Source organism: Lates calcarifer, linkage group LG6, assembly GCF_001640805.2.
Source record: "Lates calcarifer isolate ASB-BC8 linkage group LG6, TLL_Latcal_v3, whole genome shotgun sequence".
NCBI classification, from domain to species: domain Eukaryota; kingdom Metazoa; phylum Chordata; class Actinopteri; family Centropomidae; genus Lates; species Lates calcarifer.
In genome coordinates, this window is record NC_066838.1 from 13,210,386 (window position 1) to 13,235,080 (window position 24,695).

The 24,695-nt window shown below is 40.2% G+C and overlaps 2 protein-coding genes across 4 annotated transcripts; one reads left to right on the top strand and one right to left on the bottom strand.

Moving 5' to 3' along the window:
- The first annotated feature begins 543 nt into the window (after window positions 1-543).
- On the top strand, window positions 544-13,512 carry c1ql4a (complement component 1, q subcomponent-like 4). Its single transcript, XM_018666047.2, has 3 exons — window positions 544-885; window positions 1,225-2,682; window positions 9,822-13,512. The coding sequence occupies exons 2-3, from the start codon at window positions 2,137-2,139 to the stop codon at window positions 9,999-10,001; spliced, it is 726 nt and encodes a 241-aa protein (XP_018521563.1). The 5' UTR covers window positions 544-885; window positions 1,225-2,136; the 3' UTR covers window positions 10,002-13,512.
- On the bottom strand, window positions 13,377-22,859 carry zgc:153867 (uncharacterized protein LOC337226 homolog). Of its 3 annotated transcripts, XM_018666051.2 has the most exons (7): window positions 19,081-19,215; window positions 18,650-18,677; window positions 16,165-16,308; window positions 15,857-16,030; window positions 15,515-15,592; window positions 15,026-15,060; window positions 13,377-13,962 (listed from the first exon to the last, which is right to left on the bottom strand). In XM_018666051.2, exons 1-6 carry the CDS (start codon window positions 19,081-19,083, stop codon window positions 15,032-15,034), a joined length of 456 nt encoding a protein of 151 aa, XP_018521567.1. In that variant the 5' UTR covers window positions 19,084-19,215; the 3' UTR covers window positions 13,377-13,962; window positions 15,026-15,031. The 3 variants fall into 3 exon arrangements, with proteins under 3 accessions (XP_018521567.1, XP_018521564.1, XP_018521566.1); XM_018666048.1 differs by lacking the exons at window positions 15,026-15,060; window positions 18,650-18,677; window positions 19,081-19,215 and adding exons at window positions 18,410-18,437; window positions 22,668-22,859; XM_018666050.2 differs by lacking the exon at window positions 15,026-15,060 and having other exon boundaries at window positions 19,081-19,214.
- Between the last annotated feature and the right edge of the window lie 1,836 nt (window positions 22,860-24,695).

Sequence of the window (24,695 nt, forward strand, 5' to 3'; positions counted from 1 at the left end):
CCTCCCTTCCATGGCACACAGAAGATGAAAACATCTGCCTTCATTTTGCAGCACTTTATCAAACATTTCCCTTGCAAAGAGTTTGCCTCTAACAACAGGTGAATGTCAGACTAACAAGATACAGATTGGAAGCATCAGTGCAGCCTTGTCTTCATTTGTATCAGTTTACAGGGAAAATGATTCACCATTTGATTTTGCCTCATAAAAGTAATATACATTAATATAAAAAAGTATGCTGTGGATATTAGCCCCCCACATATGTTGGCAATCGATTTCGATATTTGTACATATTTATCAGTGTGGACTACAGTTTACATGGAAGAGCAAAATAAAGATGCTGGTACGATGTAAAGGAGTAAGAGAGAGAGAGAGAGAGAGAGAGAGAGAGAGAGAGAGAGAGAGAGAAAGGGGAGGGCGAGGGAGATAGATAGATAGATAGATAGATAGAGAGAGAGAGAGAGAGAGAGAGAGAGAGAGAGAGATCGATCTAACAGGTGTCGACTAGGACTGCCCATGGACCAAACACTGCGATAGACTCTACAGTGGACAGACACTGGATACGAGCTTCAGATTTTGCCGTGCGTCCCTCATTTGGAATTGCGTTCAAAAGTGTTCTAGCACTTATTTTTTGGGCTTCGTTTCCTCCGAAGTTAGCGGCATTTAAACTCCAATTTCTACCTGGGAAGAAAAGAGGGGATTAAGCGCAGATTAAGAAACTCTCATCACTTTCCTGGCATCTCCTGCGCGCCCGTCGGCTCTCCAGCTCTCTTCATTTGGCACTCCAGCTGTCCAAAGTCCTTCAGTCGTTTTGGTGGGACGCGGGCTGGACTGATGTACAGAGAATTTTGTCTTCCAAAAATGTTTTTGGATCATAAGGAACAGATGGTGAGTTTTTCATTGTCTTTGTTTTCTTCTCTTAGCAGTTTAAAATTAACCTGAAACACACTCATGACGCATTATAGATAATTATATTATCATTCTATGTCATTTATATGTATAATCTATTTCTAAAAATCAAATAATTAGTTTCCTTATTTTTAGCAAACATTATTACCAGCTATATTTCTTTAAAATATTATTTTTATGTTAATCTTTATAATTTCATTTTAATCATACTTTGATTCTTTAATGCAATTATATTACAGTTCAATTGTGTATATAACAGTGGTAAATAGTGACAAATCAGTTACTGAGTGTCTTTGCTCTTTTTGCTATTATTTCCAGATCCAGATATAGGAGGACTCTATTAAAAGCACACCCAGGTTGCCAAAAGTGTTTTTGGTTTCCTGAAAAGAACTTTTTGATGTGGACAGTGGAAATAAGATAAAAGCAGGAGCTCATAAAATGACTGTGCCCAGAAAAGATCTCTGATGAACTTTTGTCAGTTACAGTCATGGCACTAAGTGAGACATCCACATGAAGTGAAACCCTGTGCTTTGTAGGGGGGGCTTGAAAGAACATTTTTCTTTGAAAAACAACAACAACAACAACAAAAAAACCCAGTAAATTATCTCTTCATCAAACAAAACAAACAGTGCCCTCACTCCCTCCTCAATGAGCTGAATTTGGCACCAGCTCTCATTTCAGCATAAGCTTCATTTTCACAACAACCCCTCTCAGTGCCAGTCATGGTTTCTATCTGATGCTGCAAATTGATTTGAACTGGAGGACTACGGGAGAGGTCAAAAAAGGTGAACCGGACTTCATTAGATAAATTATGGTTTTTGTAGTGTGTCACCACAAATCTGAGAATCCAGATTTTTGCGTTTATTTCTTTAAACACTGTGGTGTGTAAAATTTTATGTTTTTTTTTCTTTTTTTTAACCATATAGGCTTTTAAATATCTTGCTCCTAGCCCTCTGGAAATCTTTATCATTTCTCCAGCATCTGTTTTTTTTTTTCCCTTTCTGACCGTCTGCCATTTTGCGTTCTCTCTCATACTTGGCCAACTGATATACTGTTTGTCCCCTACTCCTCTTCCCATCCCTCTTCACCTTTTCATACCAACCTGGTTCTCTGAGAGGTTTCATCCTGGCCGGCACTATTCCAGCCAAGGGGGAAGAGGACTTCCTGACGCTGGCCGCCTCACGGCTCAGCCGCAGGAAACGTGTCATTGGCGCTGCTGTAGGTGTGGCAATGGTTCTTATACTGTTGGTGGCCATTCCCCTGCTGGTCCACACAACCAAAGGAGGGAACACCGGAAATACTGGGAGCCGTTATGAAATGCTTGGAAGCTGTCGGATGGTATGTGACCCCTACACCACTTCTCAGCCAGGCCAGGAGCTGACAGCTGTGTCTCCACCGCCCCAGGATTATTCTGGGAAGAAGATAAAGTCTGGGCTTCGTGGGCCGCCAGGGATCCCTGGCCCCCCAGGTGCACGTGGACCCCCTGGAGAGCCAGGCAAACCAGGGCCACAAGGGCCCCCAGGTCCAGGTCCTGGTGGCTATTCACCCTCACACTACACTCCCAAAATTGCCTTTTATGCAGGGCTACGCAAGCAGCATGAAGGGAGTGAAATACTGAAGTTTGATGACGTGGTGACCAATGTCGGTAACTACTATGAGCCCAGCACTGGCAAGTTCACCTGCCCTCTGCCTGGCATTTACTTCTTCACCTACCATGTTCTAATGAGAGGTGGTGACGGAACAAGCATGTGGGCAGACCTGAGGAAGAACGGACTGGTTAGTAAAACTCTGTGTCTGTGTGTGCATGAAAGCGTGTGTACATATGTGTTTGTATGTATGCGCACACACGGTCATGCAACTGATTTTTTTTTCATTGTTGACCATCCTGTGTTACCATTGACTCATGTTCACCTCTGTTACATTGAGCTCTTCAGATTCAGAGCACATTCCACTTAGCAGGTGGCAACATGACAGCCAAAGAATGAAACAGCAATCTCTCTCCTCATTAAGAGGAATTCATGCTATACAGTCTAAAATTGCAGCTGCAGATATTTGCATTCCCACATGTACTGTGGCTAAATGACAAGTGGCAGAATGCAGCCGCCGCCGCCAAAAGGAACAGTCTAATTAGTAAGTATCATACACAGAGCTTGATTATCGCCTAAACAGAAGTGCAAAAGAGCACAGGAGGAATGTCTGTCAGTACGTGGACCAGTCAGTTTACACCTCAGCTAAATAAATAATGAATGTAAAATTGACAGTCCACTCATCCACTCCCTCATTCCCCAGACTCTAATTAAAGACAGTGGGGCTGATGGGGGAAGAGGGAGAGGAGAGGTGGGATAAATCACAGGGATTTCATCAGAGGAGTCCAAATTCAGGAAACATTCTTCAAGTTGCTTTTTACATTCATTCATTCATCAAGGACTTTAAATGCAAATACACTCTGCTCAGACCTCACACTCTAGACATGTAGTGTACCAAGGACTGCTCAAACACACAGGCTCATACATACTGTATGCTTCATCACCACAGTTTAGCTAAATAAGGCTGATTTAGACTAGTTCATTTAGACTTGATTTGGTCAGATGTAAAACTAAATGTTTAAATTCATTCAACATTAACCATCATTTGATTATATGCATGAGACCACAAAGGTGAATATGTGTTTAAAGCTGCCTGCCTAATGTCTTATATTGTCATTCAAGTCATATTAGACTGCTAAATAATTTATACATCTTAGATTAGATTCCCTGAACACCCAGTATACTTTCCTCTCTTAACCCCTCCCCAGCTTGTTCATTGATTCTCCATTAATTATCTTTTCACTCAACTCAATTATTTAACCTCACCAAGGTCCATCTGACACCCATCAGGTGGTCTCCTTAAACAATTCTGTTAAATAGAGAACTCGCCAAACAGGGATCTGCCCAAACAGAGCTGCTGGTAGATGAAAATGGATTGTAAATGAATTGCTGCAGAATGCCTGATCATGTTTGGAGTTATTGAAGCCCCCGAGGCAGGAGGGTATTCTGCCTGAGGCCAGTCAGTGGGTAGAGTTTACTAAATGGGCACTATGTTTGACAGGTTGCATTCCTGACTGTAGAATCAAATGGTCTGTTTTACCATTGCCGTAGGTGCTGAAGTTTTATTCGATATTTTGTCTGTCTACTGTTTTTTTTAATCCAAAAAAAAAAAAAAATTGGCACCTTTCCTTTCTGAATGTGTTGTAACTTTTACACCTTAGCAGATAAGGTCATTTGTAACCTTGCCTTTGTTAGGCAGCCCAGTCCAGCAGATTGAGGACTCAGACAGATTCTGTGAGAATGAATGAAACACAAGAGACTCGACATGACGCGGACATGCTGAGATGTCCGCTCAGAGACAGTGCGAGGGAGAGAAAAACAAGACAAGTGAGTTGATGGGAAGATCAGGGGTGGAGCAGAGGAAGATAGATGACTTAATGGAGGTGTGGAGACAGTGGGCTGGTAGACGAGGCATCTGGGAGGCTGGTGGTGAAGGCCAGGATGAGATCAGGCACGATGACCAATGGACACCCACTCAAGATGTCTAGGCTTGACAAGTGATCAAGGCCAGCCAGAAAAAGAGAGAAAACTGGTTTACAAACTGTGTTTATACACCGATCAAGCATGTGCAGATGCCCTTTAGAGACAGTTAATACGCAGTAAGATAATAAACTCTGGATATCAGCAGATTTCTACTGGGAACATCTGATATATAACTCTGTCTGTGATGTTTAAATTGGCAGACTACATTGGCTTTCAAACCCTGACTTGTGTCATGTGACACGAGCGTGGTATAATGCAATACTGGGATCTCAGGAGGATGTGTTGGGCTTCCACGGGATTCCCATAGATCCAATACCTATTACCTTCACTAAATCCCCACTCTGTAAAGCCTACCTGCTCACACCACAATCTAACTTTCACAAATCATTGCAGCATGACAGAGCTTCAGAGTCAGGGGATTTGTGATTGAAGTGGGGGATGGGGGTGGGGTGTGGGGTGTCACACTTCAGCTACTTCCATGTGTGTAATGCACCGGTAATTGACTTGTGGTACCATTCCAATGTGTGATGTGAATGTTAGCTCAACACCTTTACGGCCTGATTCTTGCTCAGCTGATCAACCCCATCTGTGTTATTTGCAGGAAACACAAGGCACATAATAGCAAATTTGATAACCCAGTTTGGGATGATGATGTATCCATAATATATTCTAATGATACTCAATGGTTAAATATTGACTTAGCCTTGCTCAAAATAAATAATCATGAATGGCTTTCCTATCAGTGCCATCACTATTATAAATGTGTTTAATCACTCTATGCTTAATTCGCTGTCAGGGATAGATGAGTGTTATGCTGCTTAATATTCCAGCTTGGTAGCAAACGTTATTAGGATGGTCTATGCTACTGTTGGCATGCTTTATGCTGTGAAGGGTGGTAAAACGTCATGCCTACCATCTCAACAGAACTTCTCCCTTTCCCCTCATTAGCTGGTATGTGAGCTGTTCACCTACGCATTTATATTCCCACAGTGTGCCACTGTACTGTATATCTATATTAAATATTCTTAACACAATGTACAATGTAGACAAATAGACACTGGCTCAGCTCCCATTTAATCTCTCCCTTTTTTTCTTTCTTTCTTTCTTTTTTTTTTTTTTTTTTTTTTACCTATCATCGACTCTTTTAATAGCTCAGTTAAAGGTCAAGCTATTTCACAGTAGTGTTAAAATGTCATCACTCACTGTAATGACCGGTACCTGTAATAACTTCTTCCAGCACAGACATATAGATATGCTACAGGTGAAATATAACTAGCCTCAGTGCAAGGGGCAAAAAGAGATAGGTACATAGAAAAATTTGTTCTATTAAGACAAGTCAAGACAAGTGTTGTCTTTTTAGTACATAAGAGATCTAAAAAAATACATCCTAAGGTGCCTCTGATGAAAGACACTAATTAAGATCAGTCAATTCCATTCATATTGCTGCTCAGGTTTGACCACTTTTGTGCTGCAGACCACAGGTGCATACTGAATGTCAGGTAATAGCATATCTATGGTACGATTCTGCTACGGCTTGAGGCCATGTAATCCCTGGGCTCCCAGAGGAGAGGGAAAACCTACTCAATAAATATTCTATTTCCACAACAGTCCCCAACCCGCCTGCCATGTACTGGAGTCCCTTAGGTAAGTTTAACAGCTACTTTTCTATTGTCTCCGCTCTAAGAGGTCAGTATATCACCGTGAATGAATCCTGTCAGTTTTATTACCAGTGGAGCACAGCACCACAGATAAAAACAAGACTTCATATACCCCCACATCTCCCTGGTCTCACAAAATAGCCTTGCTCGATCAGTCTGTTACTCCAGCCCCCCACCGCCTCTCCCCCCTCCCTCTCCTGTTCTCAAGCCTCTGGCCCTTGTTTTGTTTTTTTTCCCCCCCGTCTCCTCTTTTTGTCTATCCTTGTCTGTCGTCTGCAGTGCGGCTCCACTTGTATAGAAAATGACACTGCAGCTGCTCCCCACACCACCACCCACCATCACCACCTCCCTACTACTCCTTCCCCCTCACCCGTGGCCCCCTCTGCTCCCAGGCGTGTTTACTGGAGGCCCTGTAATGAAAGGGCTAGGCGGAGACAGAGACAGCCACAGGCAAGCCCTGGGGGCCCCTGCCTCACGGCTCAGAACCCTTCCAGCTCCAGGATCAGCACAGCATGCTGCCTGGTTCACATGGATCAGTCTGTGTCCTCCAGCCGTATCCATCTCCTCTGTCGGCTTCCCACCCTAATCCCACCATGGCTCTCTCATGCCTCTCTGTTTGGTGTCTACATTAATGGATGGCTTGCATTATTCCTTCACGCACAGGAACATCAGCTGAAGCACCAATTCATATATCAGATATTGGCAAAACGATCTCTAGACTGAGTGGTGAATATTATTCTGTTGTACAGAATTCGACCACACTTCCATGCATTAAGTCATGAGAATATGAGAGGGCCGGGGGGTGGGGTGGGGGGTCTCCTTACTTCTCCCTCCGTTACACTGTTTGACCAAAATAATGAGCAGGATGACATATGCCTGGTGTCGATAGGAAGTCACAACAACAGCATCACTGTCAGAAGCAGCCAAAGATGCAAATGTGATATTGGCTGTCACTACACATGTCAAGCAGAACAACAATATAACCTTTACAGATGACAATAGATTGGTGTCGTTATTTGAGAGATGGTCTTAGGAGGGCCCAAGAAAGGGTACATTATGCTCAGTGTTTAATTATACCAATTAGGAAGGATCACACAAGGGTCCCCAAAGTTTTTTTAAGTAATTAGTTTTGTACTGATTTTATAATGTTTTTTGAAAAGCTAAATACACACTTTATAAATGCTGTAATTGTTCACACTCATACACTGATAAGTAGTCACATTCTGTTTAGGCTCCTGCCACCTATGGAGTGTTGATAAGGAGACAAAATACTGTTTTCTCACATAACATAAACAGATTAACATATTAAATATGTCACATTACATTTGAATATGGAATATTCTCTATCTCTCCATCAACACAATGTTTTTATGGGGGGGGCAAATGATTTAGTTTGTTTGTCAGTAAACTTATTAACCACAGGATAATGTGGTGTATGTTATAGTGTCAACAGAAAAGACATTCATTTTTGTGCCTTAGGCCAGATTTACACTGGGAAGTCTCAGGGCTCTGATCTTCCCAAAGCCAAATTTATTCAAGATGTTTTAGCTTAATTCAACTTCATTTAACTTTCTTCATAAACAAAACTATTTGCCATAGTAAATTTGTAGTATATAAATGCAATTTCTAGACATGGTTGCAATGAGTGTGCCTATATCTACGCTATACCAGTTTGATAGTGGTTTTAATCATCTTCAGGACATGATGTATACATGAAATGCACAGTTGCCTGGTTGTTCAGCTCCCATTAAGATGAGATGAGAGATTTATTGCTCCCTGACAATACCTTACCACTATATATATAATTCTAATAAAAACAGGTTTCTGGTGGTCTGTGTAGACTTTTCCACATCTTGCACTCTGTCATTCACAGACAGACTGAGGAACGGGTATTGCTGTATCAAACTTTTACTTCCAGCTGAGCCAATACTTATTTTAATTCTTCAACTTTTGCTTAAAAATACAGCACACAGCGCACACTTACTCTACATTAAATTTAGAAAAACTGAGAAGGTAAGGAGTAAAGTGGTTTAGGCACAGGTGCCCTCGGTTATCTAAATGTAAGAACACTTTGGTGAACCACAGGATATGAAATCTAATGAAACAAGACTGTTGTAGTGGTGAAACAATAGATGTGGTTGGATTTACTGTGCAGTTGTTGAGCTGTGAAGCCCCAGGAGATTGACTTCTCTGCCCCCTTAATCAATCTGGTTTAGAGTGGACAGGGACATGCTTAACCACTGGTTGCCATCATGCTCTGTGTTGGATGCAGCATCCATGACCTGAATCTCATTTAAGGAGACATACAGATAGTGTCCAGATAATAGAACACAACTCCAGGGCTGATAGATGGTGAACAATGTGCTCAGAGGAGGGACAAACGAATGGGTGCAGGGGGAAAAGAGCATATTTTTTTTTAGTTACAGTAATTCAGGCTCTGTTGCTCAGCGATTGACTGTTTTCAAATTGATGCATGCTCATTGGGGAGAAAGGGGCCTCGGTGATGGGAATGACATGATGGTAGTTGAGTTGCAGATCATATTCTGTGGCTGTCATGGAGACGTGCGTGGCTTGTCCGACTGCTGACATAGATTGAGTGCTCCCTCCGTAGACGGACACCGAGCCAGACACAAGGCCACTGATGGCTGACATATGCCAGATGATTGGAGCTGCTACACCAGAATTATTGATACATCCTATTATGGAGGTTTTTAATTCAATTCTATTGTATGATTGTATGTATTGTTGATTTTTTGCATTTGTCAAAAACATTTTGGATGTTTTAGTAACACTAGAATCTGAAAGGGTTACACTGCAACAAAGCATTATTTGACACTATACTTGATACTATACATTAAGGCCCTTGTGAATCTTTTTCAAGATCTATATATACATACTATTTGCATTAAGCCTCTTACATGTATATAAGTTGTATATAAGTTTTAAAATATTATGCTTGGTATGTTATAAAGATTTAAAGTGAAATGGACAAAATAATAAATGGACAAATCCTGCTTCCTCTACAACTGTAACTCAATCTAGGTATGTGTATTTAAATGTCCACAATGAGTAAACCCAATTAAATGTGTTAACAAACAAGTAAAGATCCACTGCTGCTGGGTCAATAAGACCGAACTCACACACAGCATGCAAATGTGAAGCTGTCTGGCTTAGGCATAGCCACTCAATATCATGCATATTGAGCTGGCCTAGGACCATAAGCAACAGGTCAATAGCTGGTTTGGATAGTGATGCTTTCTCTCGGCTGAGCTAGTTTCCCCATAGACAACCTGTTGTCCCCAGTGAGTCCGCTTATCTCCACAACCCAATCAGACCTCCATCCTCTGGTCCTTTACCCTGAGCCCCAGCCATAGCTGATCAATAAGAGGCAGAGTGGCCGTGCTTTCAGTCCACCTCTGGGGTCACAGGTCACAGTCCCATCCATCTGTTTATCTGCCATGAACGCAAAGGTGATGTCACACACATGAGTGTCTCATTTGAAGGCTGTTAATAATTGATCATGAACCAGCCTGAAAAGAAATGTAAGAAAGAAAGTGTGTGAGAAACGGTAGTTTTAGTTTTAAAGAGTACCTGAAGCTGCTGAGTAAGTGGCGGTGACATTTGCAAGTGTTTGTTCAGTTTTGCCCGTGTTCTAATTGTCAGTGCGTTTGTCCTCTGTGGGTGACAGGTAAGAGCCAGCGCCATCGCTCAGGACGCTGATCAGAATTACGACTACGCCTCCAACAGTGTGATCCTGCATTTGGACGTGGGCGATGAGGTGTGCGTGCAGCTGGACGGAGGGAAGGTCCACGGAGGGAACACAAACAAGTACAGCACCTTCTCGGGCTTCCTCATCTACCCAGACTGAATCTAATCCTTACTCACAGAGGAGAGGAGCGGTTAGAAAAACACCAACATGCACAAAGACATATTCACATTTACACAGACATGTATGTATGCAAATGAATACAATGATACACAGACATGAATACACAAACACACACACATATATACAGACATCCTGAGATTACAACAGACTATAGAAGTGTGGAGCGAGTGAAAATCAGAGATAAGTGGTATTAAGTTGAATTGTGTGATATTGAGCCAATTATCATGAGCAACTGCATTTATTGGCGCCTATTGTGTGCAAACATGAATTTCAGAATATGTACAGTTTAAGTGCACCTAAGAATTGCACGTTGTGGCTCTGAAATATTTAAAATATTATAATGTGTTCCATATTAACTGACATCGTGATAACTAGAATATAACAAACACCATCAGTGTGATTGTTTTAAATGCAATAATGGTGTTGAGGGTGCCATTAATTGAGATGACTAAGCTGACAAATGCACATTCAGTGTATTTACCTAAACAGTATTTCACTTAGACATCTCCTCTCTCCATTTTACTGACCTCTGATCGAGTGGCCAGCCTATATCTTGCAACTCATCTTTGTAAAATATTTTTTTCCCCTGTGCTTCAAAGGGAATTTCACCAGTTGAAATGAACCAAATCCATGTTGTGATTCAGCCTACATTGGGACAGTGCTGATTAAAATAAGGCCATCTGAATAAACACAGATGTTTGACCTGTTTGATTCCTGTTCCCATCATGACATGGGATGTCACATGGTAAGATAAAACAAAACATATTAATATGACAAGTCAACAAGATATGACAAGACATGTTTTAACGATGGCACTTGTGTGTGATGGAGTTTTAATTGCCAAGTGCATTATTGACAATATTGTGTGTGTGGGTGGGTATGTCAATAGGTATGAGTGGACAGATATTGTGAGATATGGGGGCAGTGAAAAAGTGACAGCTGCAGTGTTTTACTCACATTAAATGTTGTACAATACATTACAGACAAGTTGCTGTAATTACACTGCCATACCTACTTAGTACTTTATTTTTGAAAGACCCTGTCAAAGTATCATCATATGTACAAACATAGTAATCTTGGGATGGGCTATCTGGTATGTTGAATAGGTTGAGTAGACAATATTGCTATTAAAATATCTATAACTATCTTGTGTTCCTGTGTTTTTACATGTTGTTTTGGCATGGAGAAGCTCAGGGCTGAATAAAGGCATGTACATTCAACTAGTAATAAACACACATAGACCCCTTGTTCAGTTTTATTTGGAGTGACCACTTGGGCTGACTGTGGAGAATTGTATATATGACATTGCTGCGTGGACTCACAGCTGAGATCGAAACAACAGTGGCTGACCACAGCCACTGCCTGCTACAAGATGGATTTCCAATATGTCTTAAGACACTGTCTAAGACACAAACATTAATACAGCTATATTGATTTCATCATATAATTCACCCAGGATCTACAAAAATCCAGCAGATGTATACATTTTAAATGTAACAATACAGGAATCAATGGTAGAAACAAACCAAATTGGTTCAGCGTTCGATCAGGCTTTCTATTGTTTATTGAAGTTTTGGACCAAGATCATTTGTTGGAAATGCACACCAATGACAAGAAATACAAGGGAATTGGTTTCGGAGTATTATGATATATTTCTCTCAATATTCCTATAGTGATGCGTACAGTATGTTTACAATTCTATGGTAAATAGCCAAATCTCCAATTTAACCACTTCCAAAACAGTTATTTTCATTATCAATTAATCTACTGATTATATTCTTAATTGTAATTCACAAGTGGTTGGGTCTATGAAATGTCAGAAAAAAGTAAAACATATTCCATCACAAATTCTTAGAGCACAAGGTAATGTCCTCAGATGGTCACAATTTAAAAGCTGCCATGAGTAGATTTTGGCATTTTTGCAAGAAAAAGGAGCTACGTGGATTAAAAAAAAAATCTTTTGACTGTTCTGTTACTTTGCCTATGTGCTAATAATCCGAATAATCTGATATGGTGTTTCTTTTTAATTGCTTAATGTTAGAATTCAAGATTGTTTGCTATTTAACTAGTTCACTATTATGTAGAGTCTTTGTTTAAAGGAAATACCTATGTGATATTAAGGACCTCTAGTTTTATGAATGATGTATAAATTAGTCTTTATGTTACACCTGACATTAAATTATAAACACTACAAATTTTAAAAGGTGTGTAATTTCATATGATATATAATCAAAACACAATAATACCTCAATATGCTTGCAAAAATCATTAACTGTGTGATAAAACACTACAATCTGTTGAGTATTTCCTGAATACGTTGTTTCCTGCACAGTTAATTTCACCATTTTGTTCAAGGGGCCTTAAAAAATCCTAATTCAGGTAGAGAGAGATATCGTCCTCATGTTAGGGAGAATGCATCTCAAACACCTCTTACATTATTGGCGAAAAGGAAAACATCTAATTAGAGTAGAGAGCCGATGGCATACTAGACTTAAAGGATTTGGTGAATCTGTTGCTCCTGAGCTGAGAAAGTGGGATGTAGCCATGCCATGGCTGGGCCCAGCCCCCGGCTCTCTCTCCTGGCAGATTCCAGTTGAAAGTTAATTGGACGGGGAGAGGTCTGAGACAGGCTGTGCTGAGGCCCATTAGTGATTCCCCTGTCGAATGCAGAGCCATGAGGATCACAGACTCACAAATAGGAGGATTAAAATAATCAATAGCCTTGACTTCCATCGACCACACACACACACACACACACAGAGTAATTAGCGGACAACCTATTCAGCAGTGGACTATGACACCCTCCTGAACCTTACCCCACACACATAAGCTCAACACTCTGATCGCCGTGGTGCCTAATGAGGGGAAATAGTTGTGGCTGCTTGTAAGGAAAATGAAGATAAAGGTCAGAAAGCCACCTTCTACAGCTCATATCCTGGTACTATACCACATAATGTCCCTGAAAATTTATGGCATGGTCACAAAAACTATAAAATCCCTTATTTTTTTTAGGCTGAAATTTCATATCATATGATTTGCAGCCAACAGGAGAAAACCTAAATTGTGTCAGTAGTAATAATCAAAATTTACTTGAGCATCAAAGCCTACATTCATGGTGTTCTTTACATTCTTAACTTGGCTAATGGAAGCACATAGAGCAAGATGTTCCTCTTGTAATTTACACTATATATTTTGGCCTTTTTAACATAGAAGATTCCAGGAGCAACACTGCCCTCTTGTGTCACTGGATAGACAGCACAAACACATCGATGCACTGTGCAAAATAACACAAAGCAGAAACAAACTTTTTCCTCATGCCATTGAATCAAACAAATCCACTCAAAACAACCAAGATGGGTTTTCAGGAAAAAAAACATTTATTCAATTGCAGCAACATAATTTGGGTGAATTAAAAACACAGGGAACCCATCTGAAATGTTTCTTTCTACCTCATGATAGTATGGCTTGAATATAGTGGTTTACTGCAGGATCAGAGAACCATGTTCCTCAGCCAAAGCAACTCTTAGCCAATGTTACAGTATGTTGCTGACAGTTTTAAGTATATATATATATTAATGTCCCATCCAGCATTGACACACTAATGCCAATAGTTACAGTATTTTACTATCAATTTCTGTCTTCTCAGTGCTGCATCTTGGAATGTTATTGCAAACAATGCAAGCACAGAGACTCCTGAATGCATACAAGTTGTTCACATAATTATGTGAATGGACCTGGCAGCAATAGCCAGGATGATTTGTGGTCTTAAGTAGGGAATGTAAAGGCACTTCTTAAATTAAATGTGGAAAACTAATCTATGGAAATGGCTGAGGGGGAGAGGACTGTAGAAGCTAACTGCAAAAAGAGGGTACATGTGACAGGGTAAAAAAAAGCAGGATGCTCTTCGTTCTTCACCCGCTCATCACCATCCTGACCAGTTCTGTGAAAGAGATGAGAAAGAGACAAATGTCAGTTTCATGGTCTAAATATTGACAGAGACCTACTCCAACTGCAGAATGTGGAGCTAAAGCTCCTTCCTCATCCAGGTTTGATGGGCCTGGGTGGGAGATACTGCATTTGGAGGCAGATCCCCATATTCTGCTCACCCAGAGGAAAGAAGGGTTGAACTGGGTACTAGGAGAAAGAGGTGAGGTAATCATCTCTATCTCCAATTCAGCCAAAGAATTAGGCCATATCTATGATCCAAGAAGAGCTGGTTAGAGAAGCCATCCTCGCTGTATGCTTTCCTCTAGTTGAGAAGCATAGAAAAGGGGAGAAGATCAAGGGAGCTACAGTCCAGTCAGAGTGGCCAGCTACAAATTCAGCTTCCATCAGTACAGAGGAGAAAACAATCAGCACAAGAGCAACTCATTGCAGTTCTCTGGTTAGTAGAAAAAGGGACTGGTCCACTCTCCCAAAGCTGGTGGCTATACTCCAATGTAAAACACTTCTACAATGTAATAAACAGATACATCTATTTCAGTGTCTAAGAAAAGAGCAGTGCCTCTTACACCAAGAAAAGGCTTATTTTAATAGCACCGATGACATGCAAATGAGATAAGAAAAGCTGCCTCATGGCCACCACATCAATCTGCTGGAATGACTCAACAGTGGCCACCAGGCTTTCCCTGAATGAGACCAGTCACTTCCCTGTGTGTCCACAGTATCCCCTAATAAACTGAGGGGAGTCTCAGACACATGCAGAGGGCCATGCTGCAGCCAGGGGCCAAGACAGAGGGCTGCAGGAGAGATAGACAGAACAGCAAGAGGCTACACATGGGTCAAAGCCTCAGGACTAAAGATGAGAGGGACCGCCAGGCTTTCCCACAGGCACCTACAGGTCAAATCTACTTTGCAACAGCATACTGTTCCTGTTTGTCAATATGAAAAGCAAGAACTACAGCTGATTAGTGCTAGGATGGCCTGATGGGGGTGGATTATTTAACAACAGAAAATCAGGAAAGCCTGGAGGTGCCATCTCATGGTATACCCAATGCCCGTACCGGCCCTCAGCCTGACATGATGTGGCGAACAAATGCTGTGGAGGAAGAACAGTTAACACACTGTCAGCAGATGACATTAATACACGGTCTCTCAGGGCAGACAATTAACCAAAAGCATTAAGAACAGATATATGACAGTAGCTGCTAACATGAATAGACACCCACCTCATCACATGACTAAATCAAACATTGTGACTATCTTGCATTTAAAGTACCTCCAAGGATTCCCTTTAGAAAACAAGATTTACTGAAATCTGAACATCTGCATTTACAACTCAACTCACAACTACATTTTTTTTCCTCTTAGCAATTACACAATATTTCACGGCAACAAAACACGCATACTGTGTAATGCATAATGTTTCGTTCTCACATTGCTGATGGTTACACTGAATAGTTGGATGTTTATAGCAAGGGCATGGTCACACACCATTGGCCTAATTATAGCCTGCATCCCATCTTCTTCCTGTTTATTTCCTTTGTTCTCACCTTCATAATTGATGCAGCCATTTGCATCTTCATGTCCTGCCAAGAGTGTCTCCACTTCCTCCTCTGTCATTTTCTCACCTGAAAATGGAACATAAAGTTGTTTACTCATATATACACACACATACATAATATTAACATTACTGCTAATAAAAGTACACACTATATGGTTCTTAATGCAAAAGTTAATTTACAAACATGCAATCCATTTACTTTTTATAACATATATTTTCAACTTTTAAGTAAAATAATTTGCACTGAGCTTTCCAATCGGAGGACTACAGTATTTTCCCTGATTTAAAAAGTGCCAACTATCTATTAAAGGGTGATAAAAATGGAGCTTGCCTAGCGTGGTGAGGACGTGACGTAGCTCTGCTCCCATTACTGTGCCATTGCCCTCCTTGTCAAAGACACGCAGTCCCTCCACAAAATCCTCCATGGAGCCCTGATCTTTATTCTTAGCGATGGCCTGGAACATGGGCAGGAACTGCTCAAAGTCTAGCATCTTGGTGTTCATCTCTGCAAAAAGACGAGAATAGTTAAGGCAATTCTCATTCTCTGAGCCTCCAGGAACTTTTTCCCACCACAATGACAATTTAATGATTTAGATTTATTATATACAAATTGCAAGAAGTTAAATTTTTCACTCTCACCCTCAGCCTTGGGGTTACCCAGGACCTTGAGCACCTCGGCATTGACAGGGTTCTGTCCCAGGGCCCGCATGACATCCCCACACTGGCTGTAGCTGATCTTCCCATCTCCTGTCCTGTCGAACAGCAGGAATGCCTCCTTAAACTCTGCAGGATACAAAGACACATCATAAATTAGAGTTGAGATATGAATTGTTGTGGAAACTGGAAGATAAGCAGACATGTATGGAGGAATGATACAGACATGAAGCTAGAGTGGATACAGGTGAAAACAGAAATAACAGACAGATTGTGAAGAAAATGAGAATAAGCAGACAGGTGAAAGCACAGACTATGAAAAGTGACTAAATTTATAAATGATCTGGTTTACTGGTACAGCTACTGGTAAGCCTAAATTTAAAGAGGCAGAACACAAAGCATCGCACTGACAAGCCTGGTCAGTTTTCTTGTGCCACTCTAGACATGATAATTCTAGCCAGTCTATTCAAGAGAATTAACACTGATAAACTCTACATCTAAAGTCCTGTGTATCATTACTACTTACTCATCTGCATGGTGGAGTGTGGTGCAACCACACACACACACACACACACACACACACACACACACAAAAAAAAAAAAAAAAAAAAAAAAAAAACTCAACACCCTTTCTTTTTCTTTTTCTTTGCGATCACCCTTTCAACTTCCTCAATTCAGCAAATAAATTTGTTAGTGATCTGGTCAGTCGGACTTTTTCACTACACATCAACAACAACACAGTAAAACAACTTTAATGCAGCACTACATGCTCTTCTATGGATTACATTTCCAAACATATATATATATATGTCAGAAGATAAAGGTAAAAGTGAGGAAAATTGTTGCAAGGGCTCAGCTGTGTAAAGGTATTATCTTTAAGAAAATAAGACTCAGACAAGATTATTCTAAATGCCACAGATCTAAACATAAGTTTAAATAAAAAAAATTAACAAAGCTTCAAACAGAAGCTTAGAAGTCCTTTACTACAGTGATCCATAAGTTAGCACTATTTTAAAGTCTTATGTCACAGTAAGAAGTAAGAGTAAGATGTATAATTGATACATGTTCAAAGTATTCAAAGCTGCCCTTTTCTTTCTGTCTAATAATTTGTCATCCATTTCATGTTAGGAAACAAAAGATTAATGTATCAGTAGTTTCATTTATTTATTTTAGTTTCACCAGCCTCAGAGAGAGTCTGCCTGGCAGAATGGTCTTGCAGGTGGCTTGGAACATTTTCTTTCTAAAGCAAGAAAAAACTTCATCTGACACCCCTACTGTTTGCCACTTTGAGAGCTTTTGAGATATTGAGATATTTTACAGCACTGTTGTCCATAAGCCTGTGAGCTACCTGTGTCTTCTAAAACATTCACTTTAACAAGTATTGAGTATTTTTGTTGTTGTTTAATTCAGTTTATCTGGGCTTTATCAACTGTCAGCAATGACACAATGTTCTTGTTGATTACAAGGTTGATAAATGTAGCTTTGATCTAACCTAAGGCATTCTAGTTAAGCTCAACAGTTTAACAACAAAAAATGCTTTGCTAAGATCCAACAATCAGGGAGATATGGAGTTGTATTACACAATATCCGGTTAGCATGCTGTTCCTAATGTTATGGAACAAGCTATTTCCTCAAAAAAGCTCAGGCACTGTTGTTGAGTTTTTCCTGTTCTGAGGAATGTGCCTCTTCCCTTCTGGTGTGTGAGCACTTTTCCCAACACCATATTTGGTATTAGAGGAGTGGAGGAAAGTAGGAGGAGAGTCAGAGTATAACCTATTATGTCAATGGTGATTAAACAAACCAACCCTAGGACAAAAACCATCCACCACTGTATCCAGCACCAAAAAAGGGCACTTGTGGAGATGAGCCGCTTAGGAGATAATAGGCAAAGTTTAAGGCAAACTGACACAACCAGGGATGGCTACAGTCTAACAGAACAAGACTTATGAGAACAGATATGAGCTTTGGCAATGTTTGACTTCAGAAGTGCCTTTAATACATGACTGGCCACATACAAAAACACTGCAACCCACGTCAATGCTGGTGAGGGTTATAACGTTATATGCAAGATATGGCTGATTTTGACGTACCAAACAACAGTGCAAAGCGACTCTCATTCACATTTAAAACGAATTTAGTTTCTCCAAAACCAACATGCAGATCACACCCTAAACACTCGCGAGATAAGCATCAGTTTTTGCTCTAAAGCGATCCCTTTTCACGGACTTACCATGAATCTGATCCAGGTTAAATTCAATCTGGAAAGGACAAGCAGTTGCAAGTGGAAAGTGAAGAAACAGTACGGAAATAAAGAAGGAAAACCTAGCCTAACCACAGCTACTATGACAGGCGGGTATACAGCAGGGTGATTAGGAGATACAGGGGAAAGTGTCATCTAAACCAAGCAAGAATGAGAGCATGCAAAAGAAGCGGGATTTGGAAAATGTCAAACACACATTAAAAGACTCACCAAGGATTTGATCTTCCGAGAAGTCAGACTGTTCAAAGAGAAATTAAGCTACATGAAAATTGTCCCTTGTGCTGCGCAAAGCTAGCTCGGGTTAACTGCAAAGGCTTTTAGACATATTTTTCAGTTAGTTAGAATTAACCAAACCAAATATTCCCCAACAATAGCACATTTAGCAATGATTAACTTACACCTAGGTACTTTAGGACATCGCTTAGCTCGTCGTGTGATTAACTTTATCTGCCGTGCAAGCTAACGCTAGCTTCTCAAAAGTTGCACTTCCGCTAGCGACCAGCGAGGCATTTCAGATATTCAAATTCAGTTGAATTGCTTTTGCAAAGATAAATCATTTTCTTGAAACAATGACACCCAACGCTAACTACACAAGCACGGCGGTCAAAAACTAGTTAAGCCTAGGGGAACGAAAAACCCACCATGGCTGTGTTGGCTGAGGTGTGTCCGAGGCGTCGACAAACCGAAGAATGTGACGGATCTTACAGCAGGGCAGGGTGAGAAAACCCTAGCAGCACTGCGTCATGACGTACAGCACGCATGACGTCCCAGCAGAAGGGAAGGCCAGGCAGCCACGCTCCATATATAGAAACAAACACTTGGGTATGGTTTGTGGAGAACTGTTCCATTAATTTTATGCCTTAAAACTCATTAAACTTTTCATCGTATAGTTAAGATGACGGGCACATGCTGTTAATAACCGAAGGGTTAAATCTGAATTTACAGAGTGAATTTAATCCAAGCAGATAAGGTGTTAATGTAACTTATTCTGCCCTTACATTAAAAATTAAGGGATTTACACACGTAAAGCCCCCCACCATTTAACCACACGTATTGCTTATTGTGGCTTTTTCTTGAGGGTTTGACCCTCATTGTTCAGAATGATGTATGTGCAGAGCTGGACACTAAAATATGGAGGCTGTCCTTTACTGTAGCAATGACATTACTATCAAATGTATGTGGAGACTTGCAAAACTGTATCTCAAACTGTAAGCATATACTGTGATCTGTAAATCTGTAAGGGAATCTGCAAATGTGTATTCAGATTTCCAAGTGCGCAGAGTGATTTAGGAATGTGTAAAAGAAACTAACTAAACTAGGTGTAAACAAATCAGACAACATGGACTAAACTAAAATCTGTAAATATATACACAATGTATGTTACTGAGAATAAGATGAGTTTATTTGTAAAATAATCTACAAATACCCTATATGCACTCAAAAATCTGAATGTATTGTATGTATGAACTGACAGCTGTATTTAGCTTCAAGAGACGGAAAAACACATAAGTCTTCATTCCACTTTGGGCGTGTCTCTTAATTGCTTTACATATGACTTTTGCTGCTCAGATGACAAGCCAGAGAGCTGCCAATGTGCGTGGCGATCTCTCTGTAGCTCAGGATTTTTTTTTCCTTGAGCTCAGGCTTTGTGTAGATTCCTACACAGTACACACATACAACCTGAAATACAGTTTCACAATATTTCACACCCGCTTACAAATAATATTGCTACAATAATACCTAATACCTCCCATACTGGAAGGCTGTTTTCACATTTATTTTCAGAAGGAGGAAATTTTCTCTGTGCTCAACATAAATCTGAGATTAAAATGTATACATACAAACATGTTGTGATATCACAGTTTGGATTCAATCCTGGTCAATCCTGGTTCAATGTGCAGCTAGTATAAGTGTGATTTGGAAATTTTAAGTCTCTAATGCACATATAATAAGAATGGACTTTTCCATAAACTACTGAAATGAACAAAATTAGCATATTCATATATTTTGAATTTGTCAATGAAAGAGATTTATTTTTAAGCATATTTAACATGGTAATGGTTAAACACAAATATTATTCCAAGTAAATATTATTCCAAGCAGAGTGTCTTATATATCCTAAGATGTGTGAAATACATCTTCAATCAGCCTGTGCTTAACTTTACAGTAAACCAATAATTCATATTAAAACATTTTTAAGATGTTTGTCACCTTGTAATGTGTGTTTGACTTTGAAGACATTGACCCCATTTGAGACAAATTAATGCATGATTGCAGTGAATGACTTTGCTCGGCTTTGCATTAAGGATGTGAGTATCTGGCCATGCAGGAATGATGGATTACTTTAGGCCAGCAAGATTGTGGACTGATGCCACATCTCTTAACAGCCTGGCTAAAGTGCTGTCTTTGCTCAGCAGGAGCTCTGGCCTCCTGTCATGTCTGTGATCCCACTGTGAACAGCAGCGGGTGTCTTAACATGGCCCAAATATCCTTGCAGGCGAAATGGGACAGTCTTACACCATAAAATCATGCAGCACACACAGTGTTAATATTGAAAGCACATGACGATGGCAGCAAAGCTGAAGCACCAACAAAGCTAAAGCGTGATAGTGCAAATTCTAATGTGGGCATCAGTTGATACTGAGTTCCTTCTTTACCTTAACAATTTTTTTTTCTATTTGACCTGTGCCTGTTTTGACCTAAGAACACTGTAATGGTCTGAACATATGTACTGTTAAAATGTTTTATATTTTCAGAGTTGTCCAGGTGCCTACTTGGTTTACTAAAGTCCTATATTTACTGATATCTTATATTTACCAAGACTTAATTTCCAGTCATTCAAAGGGTTGAGGAAATGGGACTAAAATGTTTGATGACTAAATTGTTTACCAAGCACAAACATATAAAATGCAATTGCAACATTGCTCCACGCTCACACGCTGTATATATGCATACATTTTTTGCCTATATCTAACAAATTTTGTTATTTAAGACCTGTGACAAATACAGGCAGGGTATTTTTCAGTTGAAAAATTCTTAACAGACTCTGCAGCAGCTCAGTTTTGATATGCTACTGTGCAGTAATGGCTAATGCAGAGTACTGTAAACAATAGAATCAAGATTTGCTATAATCACACAGGTTCTTAATTTCTTAATAACTCATGCTTTTGCTCAATTACTTCATGCCTTATTCGCTGTATTTATTTATAATATATACTGGAACTGCAGTCATCATTTGCTGCTACCAGTATGTTTATGGTATGCCTATAAAAGGTTGAATTCTACTTGCTGCTTTGGCTTCACGGTCCTGGTATTGCACATGCTGCACACTGCCGTGGCTTACTGGGACACTTAAGTAGAACGGATTGGTTAATGTTATCAGTAAGACACGCTTTTTCTGCCACAACAAGTCGAAATGTCTGCTATGAAGAAGGTCTCTGATCAATAAACTCTGTTTTTCTAATATAGTTGTCGGGTTATTTAAGCCCCTGGACAGAGGCGTAGACATTTTCCACAGCAGACATTCTGATTTAACAGGAAAAGCACAGTCCAAACAAATTTAGTTTACAGTGGTTCAGTTCAAGTGTCCCAGTAAGCCATGGCAGTGAGCCAGCATGCACAACACCAGGAGTCTTGAAGTAACTCATATAAATTGAATACAGTTGTTTTTAATGTTGTCAGTTACAGCAGTCCTTTTGTGTGCTGTGAAAAAGGTCTGTTGGGAGGTCCACTGTCTTTGCTGTCAATATTTTGAGTTTTGAAATAGAGCTAGCCATTTTTTTTTTCTTTCTCGCAGCAGTTATGGGTTTATAGTTCACAGGGGAAAAGCTACAGATTTGATGGAATCACCTGCCTGATGAAAGAAATAGCACATACTGTGACAGGAAACAGCCTCTTTCTCCCTAAGGAGGCCACTGACTGTCAGACAACTTCACTCTCAGTGGCCCATTTCTTTGCACTCTCATTCAAAATTGATGCTGACAGTTTGGTCTGTCTAGTTAGCTTCAGAATCGTAGAAAGCTACTTTGCAAATAATCAACGTAACATGTTTTTATGCTATTTGAAAACAGATCACTATTATGTATCTCTGGCTGAGATTTACTATGTTGGCTAGGATTACTTACCACTATATTAGGGATGAAATTAATGAATTATTTCAAATAGTCTTCATTTATGAATGCCCCACATTAGCTTTGTCACAAAATTATACTGCAGTAGCCCCACTCACCTCCAAAGTACTGGGGTCAAATGGTGAATCCGAGGGACGCAGCATCCGAGGTTTCTGCTCTGGAGCCGGCTTTGGTGCCGCAGGAGCCGCAGGCAGGCAGGGGTAAGGTGGACCCAGTCTGGGTTGGGTCACCGGTGAGGGAGACTTCTTAATGGAGGGTTCTCTTTTAGGAGCCATTCCTAACACCCCGGGCAGCCTAAACTTAGTCTCAAATTTCTGCGACCGCTGCCGATATGTCTGCTGAGAGGAGATGTCTAGCTATGAAGTAAAGTGTGTCAGTTGTGTGTATCCTGTGGAGAGGTGGGGGTGGGGGTGTTGGGCGCGCAAGGGGGCAGGTTGATGATGCTGATGATGCTCAGGGACTGGCAGGTGGATGAGGCAGAGGTGGATGTATGGAATAGCATGTGAGTGGATTTGTGAAGCAAAGCGTAGGAGGAGTGGAGATGAAAGCTTGAGTGTAGAATAAAGAGGGGGACAGATATAGAAAGAACCAGGCTCAGCTGTATGACTCCAAGCACATGATTTTATTTGGGTCAGAAAATGTGTGTATGTATGTGTGCAGGAGGGAAGTAGCAATGAGCAGGGTTTCTGTGCCAATGCTATCTGACACCAGTCTCCTGTGTTTGTGAAGAGGTGTCTTAAGAGGTGCCATAATCTTATGAATAAATATTGTGTCTCATTAAGAACCAGTCATGCAGCTAATAATAGGCTGTTCTATTTAAGCCGGAGGAATAAATGGTCTATTTGTTCTGCTCCTCAAATATGCTCTTCCTCCTGTTTCCTGCAGAGTTGCTGACACTAATGATACTTGCTGAGAAACAGAGGAAAAGAAGGTGTAAAACAGTTCACCATGATCCGAACCAAATTTAGACTCCAAAATATATTTTGCTGTGTGAAAGTTGAAGTTTGAATGTCAATGATTCACACACAATATATTGCCTGAACAGTGCACAAGGAGCTATGAGTTGCCTATGATTTCATTTGTGTGTAAATGGATGTTGTGTGTCATAACTGAGTTTTTGACACATTGTATCAATCACCATTATTTGTTTTGAGGTTGACGTGGATTCAAAACTTGCAAACAATGCAAACAGTTCCTGCAGGTGCCACACAGGTTTTTGTTGATTACTTACAAATCCTGTCTGTACTAAGGAAGGAACTGTGTTGATTCACCCTCTGCTGCATTATTATTACAATACTTTACTGCAGGGAGTAGCACTGTATATTGCAATCAGAATGATGACAGGCAAATAACAAAGGAAGACAGACTGGTGGGTCAGTTTATCTTACAGTAATGACACAAAACATTAAAGGAACAGAACTAGGCGGTGGCTTCAAATGATTTAAGAACAGCACAGTCTCCAGACTTAAACTCCACTGAGCTGGTTTGGGGTGGACAAAAGGTGAAAGCAAAGCTACCTACAAGTGCTACATATTTGTGGGAGCTTCTGCAACAGTGTTGGGATCAACTTTCCACACAATGTTTAATTCCCGTTGTAGAGAGAATTCCACAATTGTTTTGGTCTGCTGAATGAGTCAATTTAAGATACACAATTCCTTTTTTAAAATTATAATTTCTTTGTTCTATGCTTTAAAATTCAGAAACACTGAGACATTACACCATGTAAATTTCAGTAACCAAAGGAAAAATTTAAGTTTTCTAAAACTTTTGTCTGGTAGTATACTAATACTAATACTTATACTAATACTGATGTAACTCTAAGGGATCATGCTTCTGTATAACGTGTACGTACTTTTACCTTTGATGCTTCAAGATATTTAGCAGATTTTACTTTAACTTGAGTTTTTTTTTTTGTTTTGTTGTTGTTGTTGTTGTGGTATTGTGGTATTGTGACTATGGTACATTCATTTGGTAAAGCAACATTAGACCAAAGGGAGATGGTAGTCCTGAGGGGTATCACTAGGTGTCACTATTGCACAACAGGAAACCCCATAAAGCCTTCAGACTCAAATGCGAAAAGAATTGAACGGTTGGTCTATGAGGTAGTTTAGTTGCAACACAGAAAG

Excerpts from the sequence above, each read along its gene's own strand:
- c1ql4a (XM_018666047.2), top strand. The coding sequence starts at position 2,137 with ATGGTTCTTATACTGTTGGTGGCCATTCCCCTGCTGGTCCACACAACC. Across the intron at positions 2,683-9,821 it reads ACCTGAGGAAGAACGGACTG|GTAAGAGCCAGCGCCATCGC; the intron begins GTTAGTAAAACT and ends TGTGGGTGACAG.
- zgc:153867 (XM_018666048.1), bottom strand. The coding sequence starts at position 22,844 with ATGGCTCCTAAAAGAGAACCCTCCATTAAGAAGTCTCCCTCACCGGTG. Across the intron at positions 18,438-22,667 it reads TTGACCCCAGTACTTTGGAG|ATTGAATTTAACCTGGATCA; the intron begins GTGAGTGGGGCT and ends TGTCCTTTCCAG. Across the intron at positions 15,593-15,856 it reads TCACGTCCTCACCACGCTAG|GTGAGAAAATGACAGAGGAG; the intron begins GCAAGCTCCATT and ends TTCCATTTTCAG.